Here is an 11,612-nt window from a genome sequence, read left to right as displayed (position 1 = left end):
CTCTCACTCTCCATATTTAGAAAATATGCTTATCTTATTAATCGTATCCTCAAATACTTAAACACATCTTCATACTCTTCTTTTACAAAATCTTTCTTCTTGGAAAGCAATCTCTACAACTTCAACGGTTATAATCTCATATTTTTACTATATTTAACTACCATATCTCTCATACTTCCATATACCATAAATATTCCAAATGCTATATCCCACAAAACACTCATATTTCTAAACATCTCTTTCCCCACTTCTCTTACACAATCTCATACACATTTACTACACCATTACATATAACATACTACACTCTTCTAAACTCCACTCTCATACTCTCTCACTTTGAAATATTACTGTTTTGCTACTCATAAACACATATCAATACTCTTCTCTATCTCTCTTATAAAAGCCCTTCTCATGGAAGGCATAAACTTTTAATGCTAAAGTCCTTCTCTTAGAAGGCACCAAGATCTCATATCAAAGCCTTTCTCATGGAAGACACAAATTCATCTTACATAAAGCTTTTCTCTTAGAATGCACAAATACTTCATACAAAAGCCTTTCTCATGGAAGGTAACACTATTCATAACTTTACAACAACTAAAAGAGCATTGTCAAAGGGGAAAACTCATTTAAGTGCATGATAAGAGGGGTAAACTTAACCAACCCCTACACATAGCTGGACATACTCTCTCTCCCTCTAGTTGCACCCATTTTCCCCCTCAATCTTGAAGTTATCATGGCAAACTGTCTTTCTACGACTGGGGTCACTCTGTTGGGATATCATCAATTCACAAAAACTATACAACTAGGGCTACAAATCATACAAAGATGAGTGACTTTGCTTCCTTATCTTTAAATTTTCATTATTAAGTACTTGGTTACTTCACATTTAAATACATATTACTTTATTCCAACTTCTATTACAACTATTAACCAAGGCTTAAATTCATTTAAATGCATGATAAGAGGGGCAAGCTTAACTAGCCTCTACCGCTGGCATTCTGCTGGAATCCTATCAGCTCACTGATGCTACACAGCTGGGTTACAAACCATACGAAGATAAGTGACTTTGCTTCCATATCTTTAAATTTACATCATTGAGTACATGATTACTTTACTTCTAAATAAATACTACTTTATTTCAACTACTAATCAAACATATTATATCAAACAAATATTACATATTTATTTAACCATTATCGTGATTCTTAGACTTTGGCTTTGATGGTTTTGTAGGCTTAAAAGTACACCAGTAGCTGTTGGACCATGTGGCCCAATGTTGAGTTCTGGGACGCAATTCCACAAACAGAACCCGAGCCTAGTGTTAAGGACTCTTTTTTCGCTCCACATGGCACTACTTGATTGGCAACCCATGCCACATCAAAATATTATTGATTTTTTGGGTAAATCTCTTCAAAGCCCAAAATAAGCTTATATCTCATGGATTTGGCTCACATGGCCCATAAAATCCTTACTTCAAGAAGCAGATTCATGGTCCACATTTCCTCTTCATCAATTGGGATCATAATCCCACGACATCATCAACATCAACACATGGATCGAGCTTAAGCAATAAATCAAAGTTCACGGCCCATATTACCTCTCTTACACTCATGGCAAGCGACTTCTTCAACAAGAGCCCATAGAATGACAACAAAACCTGAGGTACGTCATCTCATTTTCGGCTTATGATCCAAACTCATAAGTCTCTTTGAGGAAACTTTGAGAGTCGTGGTTTGGAGGGCCAAGAGGTATGTTCAGTAAAGCTCCAGCGGTTTAAAGTTGATAAAAGAAACATGTTACTTGGCGTGACTTCTTCAACTCCCCAAATTTTGACGAGTCCGTGTGTAGCGGGTAGCATATTGCAAGTATCTCTTATCACATAGCACTTTAGAAGATAAAATTCCCAATTGCTCTTTTCCTAAAACTTAATATTCATCATATGACACATACTCAATATCCCCAGCCATCTAACTGCAAGAAAAATAACTGTTCATTCAATCCCAAGTTGTTGCTATACAAATTTAGAAGCTTCATTATATTATTCTACATAAATCTTATTACTACTTTCAGCTAAACCAACTCAAACACATGGCCTAATCTGATTGGCTATCTTTTATCTCCAACTATATGCAAAATATTCATTATATCTCTCATACCCAACTGCTGTTTGCCACAATCAGACCATATATTTTTCTGCCAGCTGCCAAAGCAGAGTATTAAATACTCTTCTTGCTCACCAAGATTATGTCACAACACAATGAGGCCTTGACTAAATCTCTAAAGTTTCATCAACTTTTAACCAATCCTTCTATTACTTACTAAAAATGTATTGTAATGAAACCTTGCACCAAAAACACAAACACCTAAAAGAGGAAACATTTTCAGCAAAATCTCATCAGTGTATTTAGCATTTAACACCTGGCTGGAAGTGATATCATCAGCTATTTAATGCTAAAATCCCAGCTATCAGTTGTTATACCCAAAATAGTAAGATTCCCTTGAAAGAGATCTTACTATTTTCAGCCAAATCCATAAAGTAAATGTTGAATGTCCTCTCCAACAGTCGGAAACCACCCAGCTGATCTCATTTGCTTCTGCCCAAAGTAATAGCTGTCTTATGATAGCTGTGATAGCTATCACATGATAGTTGTCACAGCTTTTCCTGACAACTGGGACAGCCTTTTCAGAACAGCTGTGACAGCTGACCCAGCAGCCTAAGTATTACTGTTTTTTCCACATTTGGCTAAAACTAAAACCAACCAAAGTAACTATCATTTTCTGGCCAAAATACATTCATTTTCTGTTGCTCTTCCCCCAGCAACTCTTACCCAAAATAGCAAGAATACCTTAAAGCTAAACATACCTTTTTTGCCCAAATCTTAAGATGGATTTTTTGAAAATTCATTGCTATTTGGGACAGATTTTGGCTGAGATTCTTGCTAAAATACCCCATTAAACTCAGTTAAATAGAACCCCTCATCAACACCTCAAGGAGGACCCAAAAGGGGAAAAGAGCAACTCTCTCATGAACTTATCTATTCTCTCTCCCTCTAATTATCTTCTAAAACTCTTAATAAAGTTCTAAGTTTTTAGTTTCAAAATCAAGAACTAAACTCTTCAACCCTTAGCTCATAAATGTCTTTCAAAAGTCTTCATACACCTTCCCAGCAGAAAAGAGCAGTAAATTCCAACAACCTTGTTAAACACACTGCAGCACTATTACCCCTCATATACTCATTCTCCCACTCTCTATATTCAAAAAATACACCTATCTTACTGCTCCCATCTCCAAATGTCTAAACACACCTTCATGCTCTTCTCTTACAAAATCTTCTTCTTGGAAAGCAATCTCTACAACTTCTCCAATAGTTATAATCTCATGTTTTTACTATCTTTAACCACCATATCTCTCATACTTCCATATATCATACATATTACAAATACTACATCCTACAAAACATCTCTTTCTCCACTTCTCTTACACAATTTCATACACATTTACTACACCATTACATATAACACACTATGCTCTTTCAAACTCTACTGTCTGAAGTTCTACTGTTTTGCTGCTTATAAACACATATCAATACTCTTCTCTATCTCTCATACTAAAAGCCCTTCTCATGGAAGGCACAAACTTCTAATGTTAAAGCCCTTCTCCTAGAAGGCACCAAGATCTCATATCAAAACTCTTCTCATGGAAGACACAAATCCATCTTACATAAAGCTCTTCTCTTAGAAGGCATAAATACTTCATACAAAAGCCCTTTTCATGGAAGGCAATACTATTCATAATTTCACAACAACTAAAAGAGTATTGTCAAGGGGAAAACTCATTTAAGTGCATGATAAAAGGGGCAAGCTTAACCAGCCCCTACACACAGCTGTGCATACTCTCTCTCTCCCTCCAGTTGTACCCATTTTCTCCCCTCAATCTTGAAGTTATCATGGCAAACTGCCTCTCTACCGCTGGGGTCACTCTGTTGGGATATTATCAACTCACAGAAACTGTATAGCTGGGCTACAACAAAGATAAGTGATTTTGTTTCCTTATTTTTAAATTTACATTATTGAGTACATGATTACTTCACATTTAGATACATATTACTTTATTCCAACTACTATTACAACTATTAACTAAGGCTTAAACTCATTTAAATGCATGATAAGAGGGGCAAGCTTAACTAGCCTCTACCGCTGGCATTCTGCTGGAATCTTATCAGCTCACTGATGCTACACAATTGGGCTACAAACCATATGAAGATAAGTGACTTTGCTTCCATATCTTTAAATTTATATCATTGAGTACATGATTACTTTACTTCTAAATAAATAGTACTTTATTTCAACTACTAATCAAAGTTATTATATCAAACGCATATTGTATATTTATTGGACCATTATCATGATTCTTAGATTTAGCTTTAATGGTTTGGTAGGCTTAAAAGTACACCGGTAGCCGTTGGACCACGTGGCCCAATGTTGAGTTTCGAGATGCAACTCCCCAAACGAACCCGGGTCTAGCAAGGTCATCCCTCCAAAGGACCACACGTGGCTGAGCAACCGAAAAAGGCCCCTGAACACCTAGTAAGGTCATCCCTCCAACAGACCACACGTGGCTAAGCAACCGAAAAAGGCCCCCGAACAAGACTTACTCCTCATACAATGATTTTGTGGTTCTTATAGTTTTTTTTTTTTTTTTTTTGTATTTAAACATAAACATACCATCATGTCCAAATTAATTTTACTCAACTCTACTACTTGTAATTTTTATCTATAATATGAGAAATGTAGAAGCTTAAGTATCAAAATTAGTATGGAAATAATATTTACCTTAAAAAAATATTTTTACTTCTATGTTTATTAACATGTTTAGTACATGGTAAGTAAAAATTTTACTCTAACTTATTTAAAAATAATAATAAGAATAATTCAAAGAAAAAATAAAATGTAACAACCAACTACACATAACAGTTGCTATTTCACAAACACCATGACATTGGTTCTTTTCATTTTTCTTTCTAATTTATATATATATATATGGGTAAACATAGTATTCAAAGTATTCATCATGCCAAAGTTGTTTGGTTAGGGAGAATTAAGAAATGAAGGAAAATAGAGGAAATAAAATAAGATGAAGATTGATAAAAAATCAATAACAAAGTTTTAGCTTAATAAAAAAGAAAACTCTTTTTTTCTTTTTTGAGGAAAAAAAAAAACTTTCTAATTCATATACTTTCCTTTTTGCTACTATCTTCATGTACTTATTCTAAGCCACATGACAAAATTACATAGCAAGACAAATTTAATTTATAAATGTGCAAAACAAAAGGGTATTGAGCAAAAAAGATAAGGATAAAATTGACATTGAGCCTTAAACACATGTGGGAGATTTTAAAGTATTGTATAGCTCAAACACTGTCGCTTCGTCCCAATTCCTAAACTCCATACCATATTCTCCCTCTCTCTCTCTAAAGCCCAGAGCCAGAGGAGCCCGTTAAAACTTCAGAAACCCTATTCAATTTCAAGGTAAAAACCAACAACCCCAAACAAAAAAAATACAATCTTGTTAGTATTTGTATAACAGCATTTATATTTCTTAATCTTGAATCATAGTTTAGATCAAAAAATCTTGAAACAAATTTCAATACAATTAAACCCTTTGCTTTGCGTTTTGTCCTATTCTTATTCTTCCTTTTTTTTTTAAATTAATTTTATTATTTAGTTTTTGCCTTTATACCTTTCTTTCTCAACATTGTAATCTGGTTGAATAGTTGAATCCTAGTTGACGCTCATATATAATCATCCACTTGAAGCTTAAGCTAAGTTACTTGTTGTATTTTGAGGTTTTGGGTCTGTATATATAGCATGGATTGGAGTTTTGAATTTATGGGTTTTGATACTTAGGCTGAAATTGCATCTGGGTTCAATTGTATTTGTAATATTGTGGGGTGTTTATCAAATTACTAGGGAATTTAGAAAAGGAAAAGATTAAACAAAATGTATGGAAGAGCTGGTCTTGATCGATTCAAGAAAGCTGAAACCTTGGAACCGTTCTCAGTGAGTGTTAATTCAGCTTACAAACCCAATACCCAGTCTGTATCCAAGCCAGCTTCTTCCACTTCCTCAGTTTCAAATACCCACTTGCAAAAAAATGCCCAAAACCAGCACCAGCAACAACCCCAGGTTTCTAATAGGTCGGCGGTGCCGGAGGCGGCACCCTTGGTAGGGCAGAATCAGCTGGTGACTCAGATTGGAGGGGGGGAATCAACTTGGCAACCGCCTGACTGGGCGATTGAGCCTCGGGCAGGAGTTTATTTTCTTGAGGTTTTGAAGGATGGGGTGGTTCTTGATAAGATTAATCTAGATAGACGGCGACAAATCTTCGGGAGGCAGGTTCATACTTGTGATTTTGTGCTTGATCATCAATCTGTTTCGCGCCAGCATGCTGCAGTCATTCCTCACAAGAATGGGAGGTTAGATCTGTTTGCAATCTTCCTTAAAATTATTTGAACTTCTTGTTTTGTTCTTTGCATAACATTTCTTGACATTTATTTGCATCACATGTTACACCGCTATATTGTTTATGATTGAAAACAGAATTGTTAGGAAAGAGTGTGAAATTGGCTTGATTATTTTGAGTGATAGCGGCTTAGTGCAGTGGAACTTTTGTTTTATTGATTTCATGTTGGTTGATCAATTCAAAAATTTGTAATGCACCTGAATTAGCTGAATTCTGGGAAAACAGTGAAGGAAAGAACAAATCGTCTGAGCTGGAGTTAGAGCTTGGAGGTGGATGTTTCTATTGTTATCTGTACTAGAATAAAAATGTTTATCATACTGGGTTCGACATTATTGGGTTTGCATTTTGTTGATGTTCCAGTGGGCTATGGGGGCTTTTGAGGTGAAGTAATCTTTCACTGTCCAGGTGACAGGTGCCCATGATGGCATGCATGTGTCATTTATGATTGTTACTTCTCTCAGATAATTTGGTTTTGTGAATTTTGGAAGGTTCTTTTATTTTATACATGGCATTCACAATGTTCTAAATTTCCCACAGCATATATGTAATTGACTTGGGATCTGCTCATGGTACATTTGTTGCGAACGAGCGCTTGACTAAAGATAGCCCTGTTGAGTTAGAAGTGGGACAGTCTTTGCGGTTTGCTGCATCAACAAGAATTTATATCTTGAGAAAGAATGAAGCAGCTCTTTTTCATCGTCCTCCACCTAAAGAGCTCAATTTGCCGCCACCTCCTGATCCATCTGACGAAGAAGCTGTTGTGGCTTATAACACACAGCTAAATCGTTATGGTCTGAGCAAGCTTAACCTACCGTCTAAATCCACCAAGTCTGGTAGCTCAAAAGGTGGAAGAGATGACAGCCACCAGTCGGAGAGATCTACTAAGAGAATGAGGAAGCTGAGAGTAGCCTTCAGGGATCAAGCTGGGGGAGAGTTGGTTGAAGTCGTTGGGGTTTCAGATGGTGCTGATGTAGAAACAGAACCAGGTCCGTTAGATGTGAAAGAAGGAAGTCTTGTTGGAAAATATGAACACCTTATACAGACTACAGTAATACCTAGAGGAAAGCAACAGTCCTCCATGAAGGAAGATGCTACTTCCCAAAAAGGTGTGACCAATAAACTACAGGAAGTCTTAAATAAGGTCAAAACCACTTCAAAAGGTGGAATTTATGATGATCTCTATGGGGAATCATTTTCTGGAAAACTGGGTTCTTCCTGGGCTTATCCGTCTGTTAGTTCTGGTGATAGACCAGCTTCTCCAACAAAAGACGCCCAAGGATTGACGTCGAGTGTAAGCTCAAGTAATGTTGATGAAGAAAATGACGATGATTTATTTGGTGACTAACTGAAGTGAGCAGACTAGGTAGTGGAAGGATTGTGTTATTTTCCTGTATTTGAGTTTGATAATATGATTGGAAGTTGAGAAGCAGTTACTTTTGGAAAATATTTGAAACTGCTTCCCGTGAAAATGGGTGATATATGGTGAATTCATTAACTTTTTTTTTTTTTTTTTTGCATGCCCCACCAAGGGCCTATAATCCTCCGATTCAGTTATAACCCAAGACTTTAACCTGTGTTATCCTAGAGGAGGCCAAAAGGAATTTAATTATGGCTGATTTTCAGCAGGTCAAGTTACTCCTATTTTTTGTGTCACATGTAAACCTGGACTAATGTGCTTGTGTTGGCCTAACAACAATGAAGATCATGTCGACAGACTGCAAATTGTTGGCATCCCTGTGGTTTGGCAAGTAGGTTATCTTACAAGGTTTACGGCATCGTTGTTCACTACTCCTTGCTTGTGCAACTTGATATGTTGGAAGGCAATAGCTCTGTTGTATTTCTGCTAAAAATGTGTCATACTCACTCTTTTGAGTTCTTGATATACTGGAAGACAATAGCTCTGTTGTATTTCAGCTAAAAAATGTGTCACACTCACTCTCTTGAGTTCTTGATATGCTGGAAGGCAATAGCTCTGTTGTATTTCTGCTAAAAATGTGTCACACTCGCTCTCGAGTTCTTGATATGTTGGAAGGCATTAGCTCTTTTGTATCTCTGCTACAAATGTGTCACACTCACTCTCTTGAGTTTAAAATTTGATGTTATGGGGATTGTTGTCCTCTTCTTTTTAGGCCGTGAAATGTAGAAGGTCAGGGCCGCTTTGCATTTGAGGACCAAAAGGTCCAAAACAGTCTTCAGTCTTTGAGTAACAAACGTATGCATTTAGTTTTGCCCTCCAATTTTATTTCTCATAATGCTCGGTAGGACAGGCTAGTACTTCTTTCTTCCCCACTCCCCCTTCTTCCTCTCTCCTCTTTTTGGTAGGAGATCAGGGTGCCCCTTTGGCATTGCTGTAGGAAGTAAAGCTTCTATGATATAGAACTTTAATTGAAAAACTATTTGATGTTTTTAATGTTTGGTAACATAAAATGAATAATGCTTTAAAGTTCTGGATTTATAAAGCCTGAACAGTAAGTTGTAGAACTTTTTTCTTAGAAGTTTCAAATTTCAGCTTTAGCCTTAAAGCTAGAGGGAAAATACTTTTGGAACCTTACTGCATTTTAATGTGCCCGTTTGGTATTAGTGTAGGAAGTAGAGCTTTAGCTATAAAGCTTCAGTTGTAGACCTTTTGTGAGAAAGAGTTTTGATGTTTAGAAAGTATGGCAAATTACAATACGAAAGTGCTTCAAAATTACTAAACCGTTTGCTAATCTACTGCTAAAGAGTTTTAAAACGTGGCAAATGACAATAATGGGACAAAAAAAGTGTTTTTTGTTTTCAATTTTTAGATTTGGTTGGCATAAAAATGCTGCTAGTTATTGCTATTTTATATTATAAATACCTTTTTCAAAATCGAATCTAATCAATTCACTTATTGTTCAATATTAATTTAATTATTACTATGTGAAATTACATAAAATTCTGAACATTTGACACTACTTTTATATTAAACCATAAATTTCTAATTAGACCCAATAATTATCAACTCTTTTTGTTGCAATTATTATTGTAGGGATGGTAGGCCTAGAAGGGTGTATTGGGTCAAGGTCCCTATCCGAGGAGATTCAATAATCCGAGGACAAGTAGACGCTAGTCTGAGGATGCGAGACAGTGGATGGGCAAAGGGGTTTAGCTTTAAGGTTCCAAGAAGTATGTCCAAGGACAAATTTTACCTCGGCTTAACAGGGCAGAGGTCAAAAAGGTTCGCCTAACATCAAGGGCAACGTTCTGGGCAATTCTGCTGGTAGGGATAAGCATCAAGAAGGGATAAGGAAAGAGGAAAGTGAGAAATATTTGAGAAAAAACTACTACCACCTCATTAAATGCTCTGTAGCTAACTCTCTAGCCACATTTATGTAAAGGTGATACTTGAACAGTGGGAAGTAGCTTTACAGCCACTCTCAAAGACTTCAGGAAGGTGCTGATGGGACAAAGATCAAAGCCAACAACTTGACCTACACTTGGAGGGTGGAGATGAAGAAGAGAGCAGTATATAATAGAGAAAGGAGCTCCTTACAAGGGGATCGAAGAATTGAGAGAAAACCACTGTAATAACAAGAACTAGACTTGTAATCAAATTCAATATATATATATTTATATAAGAACTAATCTCCTTGGATTGTGCTGAGGATGATTCTCTTTGGGTAAAGCTAGTTTATTTAAGTTTTCTTGTCATTTGAACCCACTGTAATTGTTATCCAACTCATTAGATCCTAGTTTTCTAGCTCACTCTCTACAAATTTATTGTATTAGGCTCGTTGGGCCTAGATCCTTTTACCTTTTGGGCTCAGGAACCAAATTAAGTCCTTACAATTATTATTATTATTATTATTATTATTGTTGTTGTTGTTGTTGTTGTTGTTGTTATTATTATTATTATTATTATTTTAGATAATTTCATAATTGAGGTATAAGAGATTTAAGCCGGGGACGTCTCTATTGGAAACACTAGAAGTGCTTATTGAAGTATAATGCTCTTGACAATTATTATTACTAGCTTATAACCTTTGCATATGTAGGGGTGCAACACACACACACACAACATTTCTAGCTATTAAATAATAGATCATACACATCCATAGTATTACATGGAAGCATAATAAATTTGAATTGAGCCATTTTATATTTTCTAAATTTAGATACATAAATTTGCATATAAACATAATTGACACACACAATTAAAGTGTAATTGAAATGACATTTGGAATGAAATTGTAGTGGTTTTTTTAACAATTTGATAGTTACAATGGGGGATAGGAGGATTTTAACCTTAGACCTCTATCTTGGAAACATTAGTAGGTGTTAGTAGAATTACAAAGCTCTTAGCATCAAATAATAGGATAATTAGCATGACACTTAGCACAAAATTGAAATCCAATTAAAATCTAATTTAGATTCTTGATTGAAATTTCTATCTACTTTTACATATTATTATTGTTGTTGTAGTTGTTGCCTAGGGAAATCATCCCAACCCCCAAAATCAATTTTTTTTTCTCACTCTCCTCAATAGTTGCAAGTGACAGTGGTGTCATGATGAGTGACGGTGATGGGAGCGACGATGATGGATGGGAATGGAGGAGAAATGGTTCGGGTCCTCTCTCTCTCTCTCTCAAATCGATAACAACGCCATTAGATTGGTGACGACTTCATTATATTGACAAGAAGGACCTTCAATAGGGAGTTGTGTGGTGGTGCATGGAGGGTCGGGGGCTTTTTATTTTTCATGTTGTAACCAACTTTGGGCTTCACTAGCTCATTATTGTAATTTTTAATTGTATTTTTTTTAAAGTTTTTTGTGAGTGTGTGTGAAAAATTTGAGGATTACATAATAAAAGATTACTAATCCTTCACTTTTTGAGAAATCCTTTATTATAGTGGTTGTAAATGATTTATTTTTCTCAAACAAGAGTCTTTTTCCCCAAAAGAGAAAAAGAAAAAAAGAAAAACGGAGACAATTTTGTCAGGAGCTTTCATAAAACTCAAACAATAACAAAAAGAGCTTAATTTACTAAAAGTTTCAATTTTGAGCTTTCACTAAAAGAGCTTGTTAGAGCGTTAAAAGCTCTTTTCTGTAAGTTACAAGACATGATAA

At 35.7% G+C, this 11,612-nt stretch overlaps 1 protein-coding gene across 1 annotated transcript; it reads left to right on the top strand.

Moving 5' to 3' along the window:
- The first annotated feature begins 5,428 nt into the window (after window positions 1–5,428).
- LOC142637119 (protein phosphatase 1 regulatory inhibitor subunit PPP1R8 homolog) lies at window positions 5,429–8,516 on the top strand. Its single transcript, XM_075811393.1, has 2 exons — window positions 5,429–6,476; window positions 7,061–8,516. Exons 1-2 carry the CDS (start codon window positions 6,001–6,003, stop codon window positions 7,866–7,868), a joined length of 1,284 nt encoding a protein of 427 aa, XP_075667508.1. The 5' UTR covers window positions 5,429–6,000; the 3' UTR covers window positions 7,869–8,516.
- Window positions 8,517–11,612: the final 3,096 nt, after the last annotated feature.

Source organism: Castanea sativa, chromosome 5 (genome assembly GCF_040712315.1).
Source record: "Castanea sativa cultivar Marrone di Chiusa Pesio chromosome 5, ASM4071231v1".
In the NCBI taxonomy this organism is placed as follows: domain Eukaryota; kingdom Viridiplantae; phylum Streptophyta; class Magnoliopsida; order Fagales; family Fagaceae; genus Castanea; species Castanea sativa.
The sequence above is the reverse complement of the archived record's forward strand: the minus strand, read 5'-3'. Positions and strand labels throughout refer to the sequence as shown.

What these genes read in the sequence shown, in the direction of transcription:
- LOC142637119 (XM_075811393.1), top strand. Translation starts at nt 6,001, where the DNA reads ATGTATGGAAGAGCTGGTCTTGATCGATTCAAGAAAGCTGAAACCTTG. An exon ending in ATTCCTCACAAGAATGGGAG is followed by an intron (nt 6,477 to 7,060) that starts GTTAGATCTGTT and finishes AATTTCCCACAG; the next exon opens with CATATATGTAATTGACTTGG.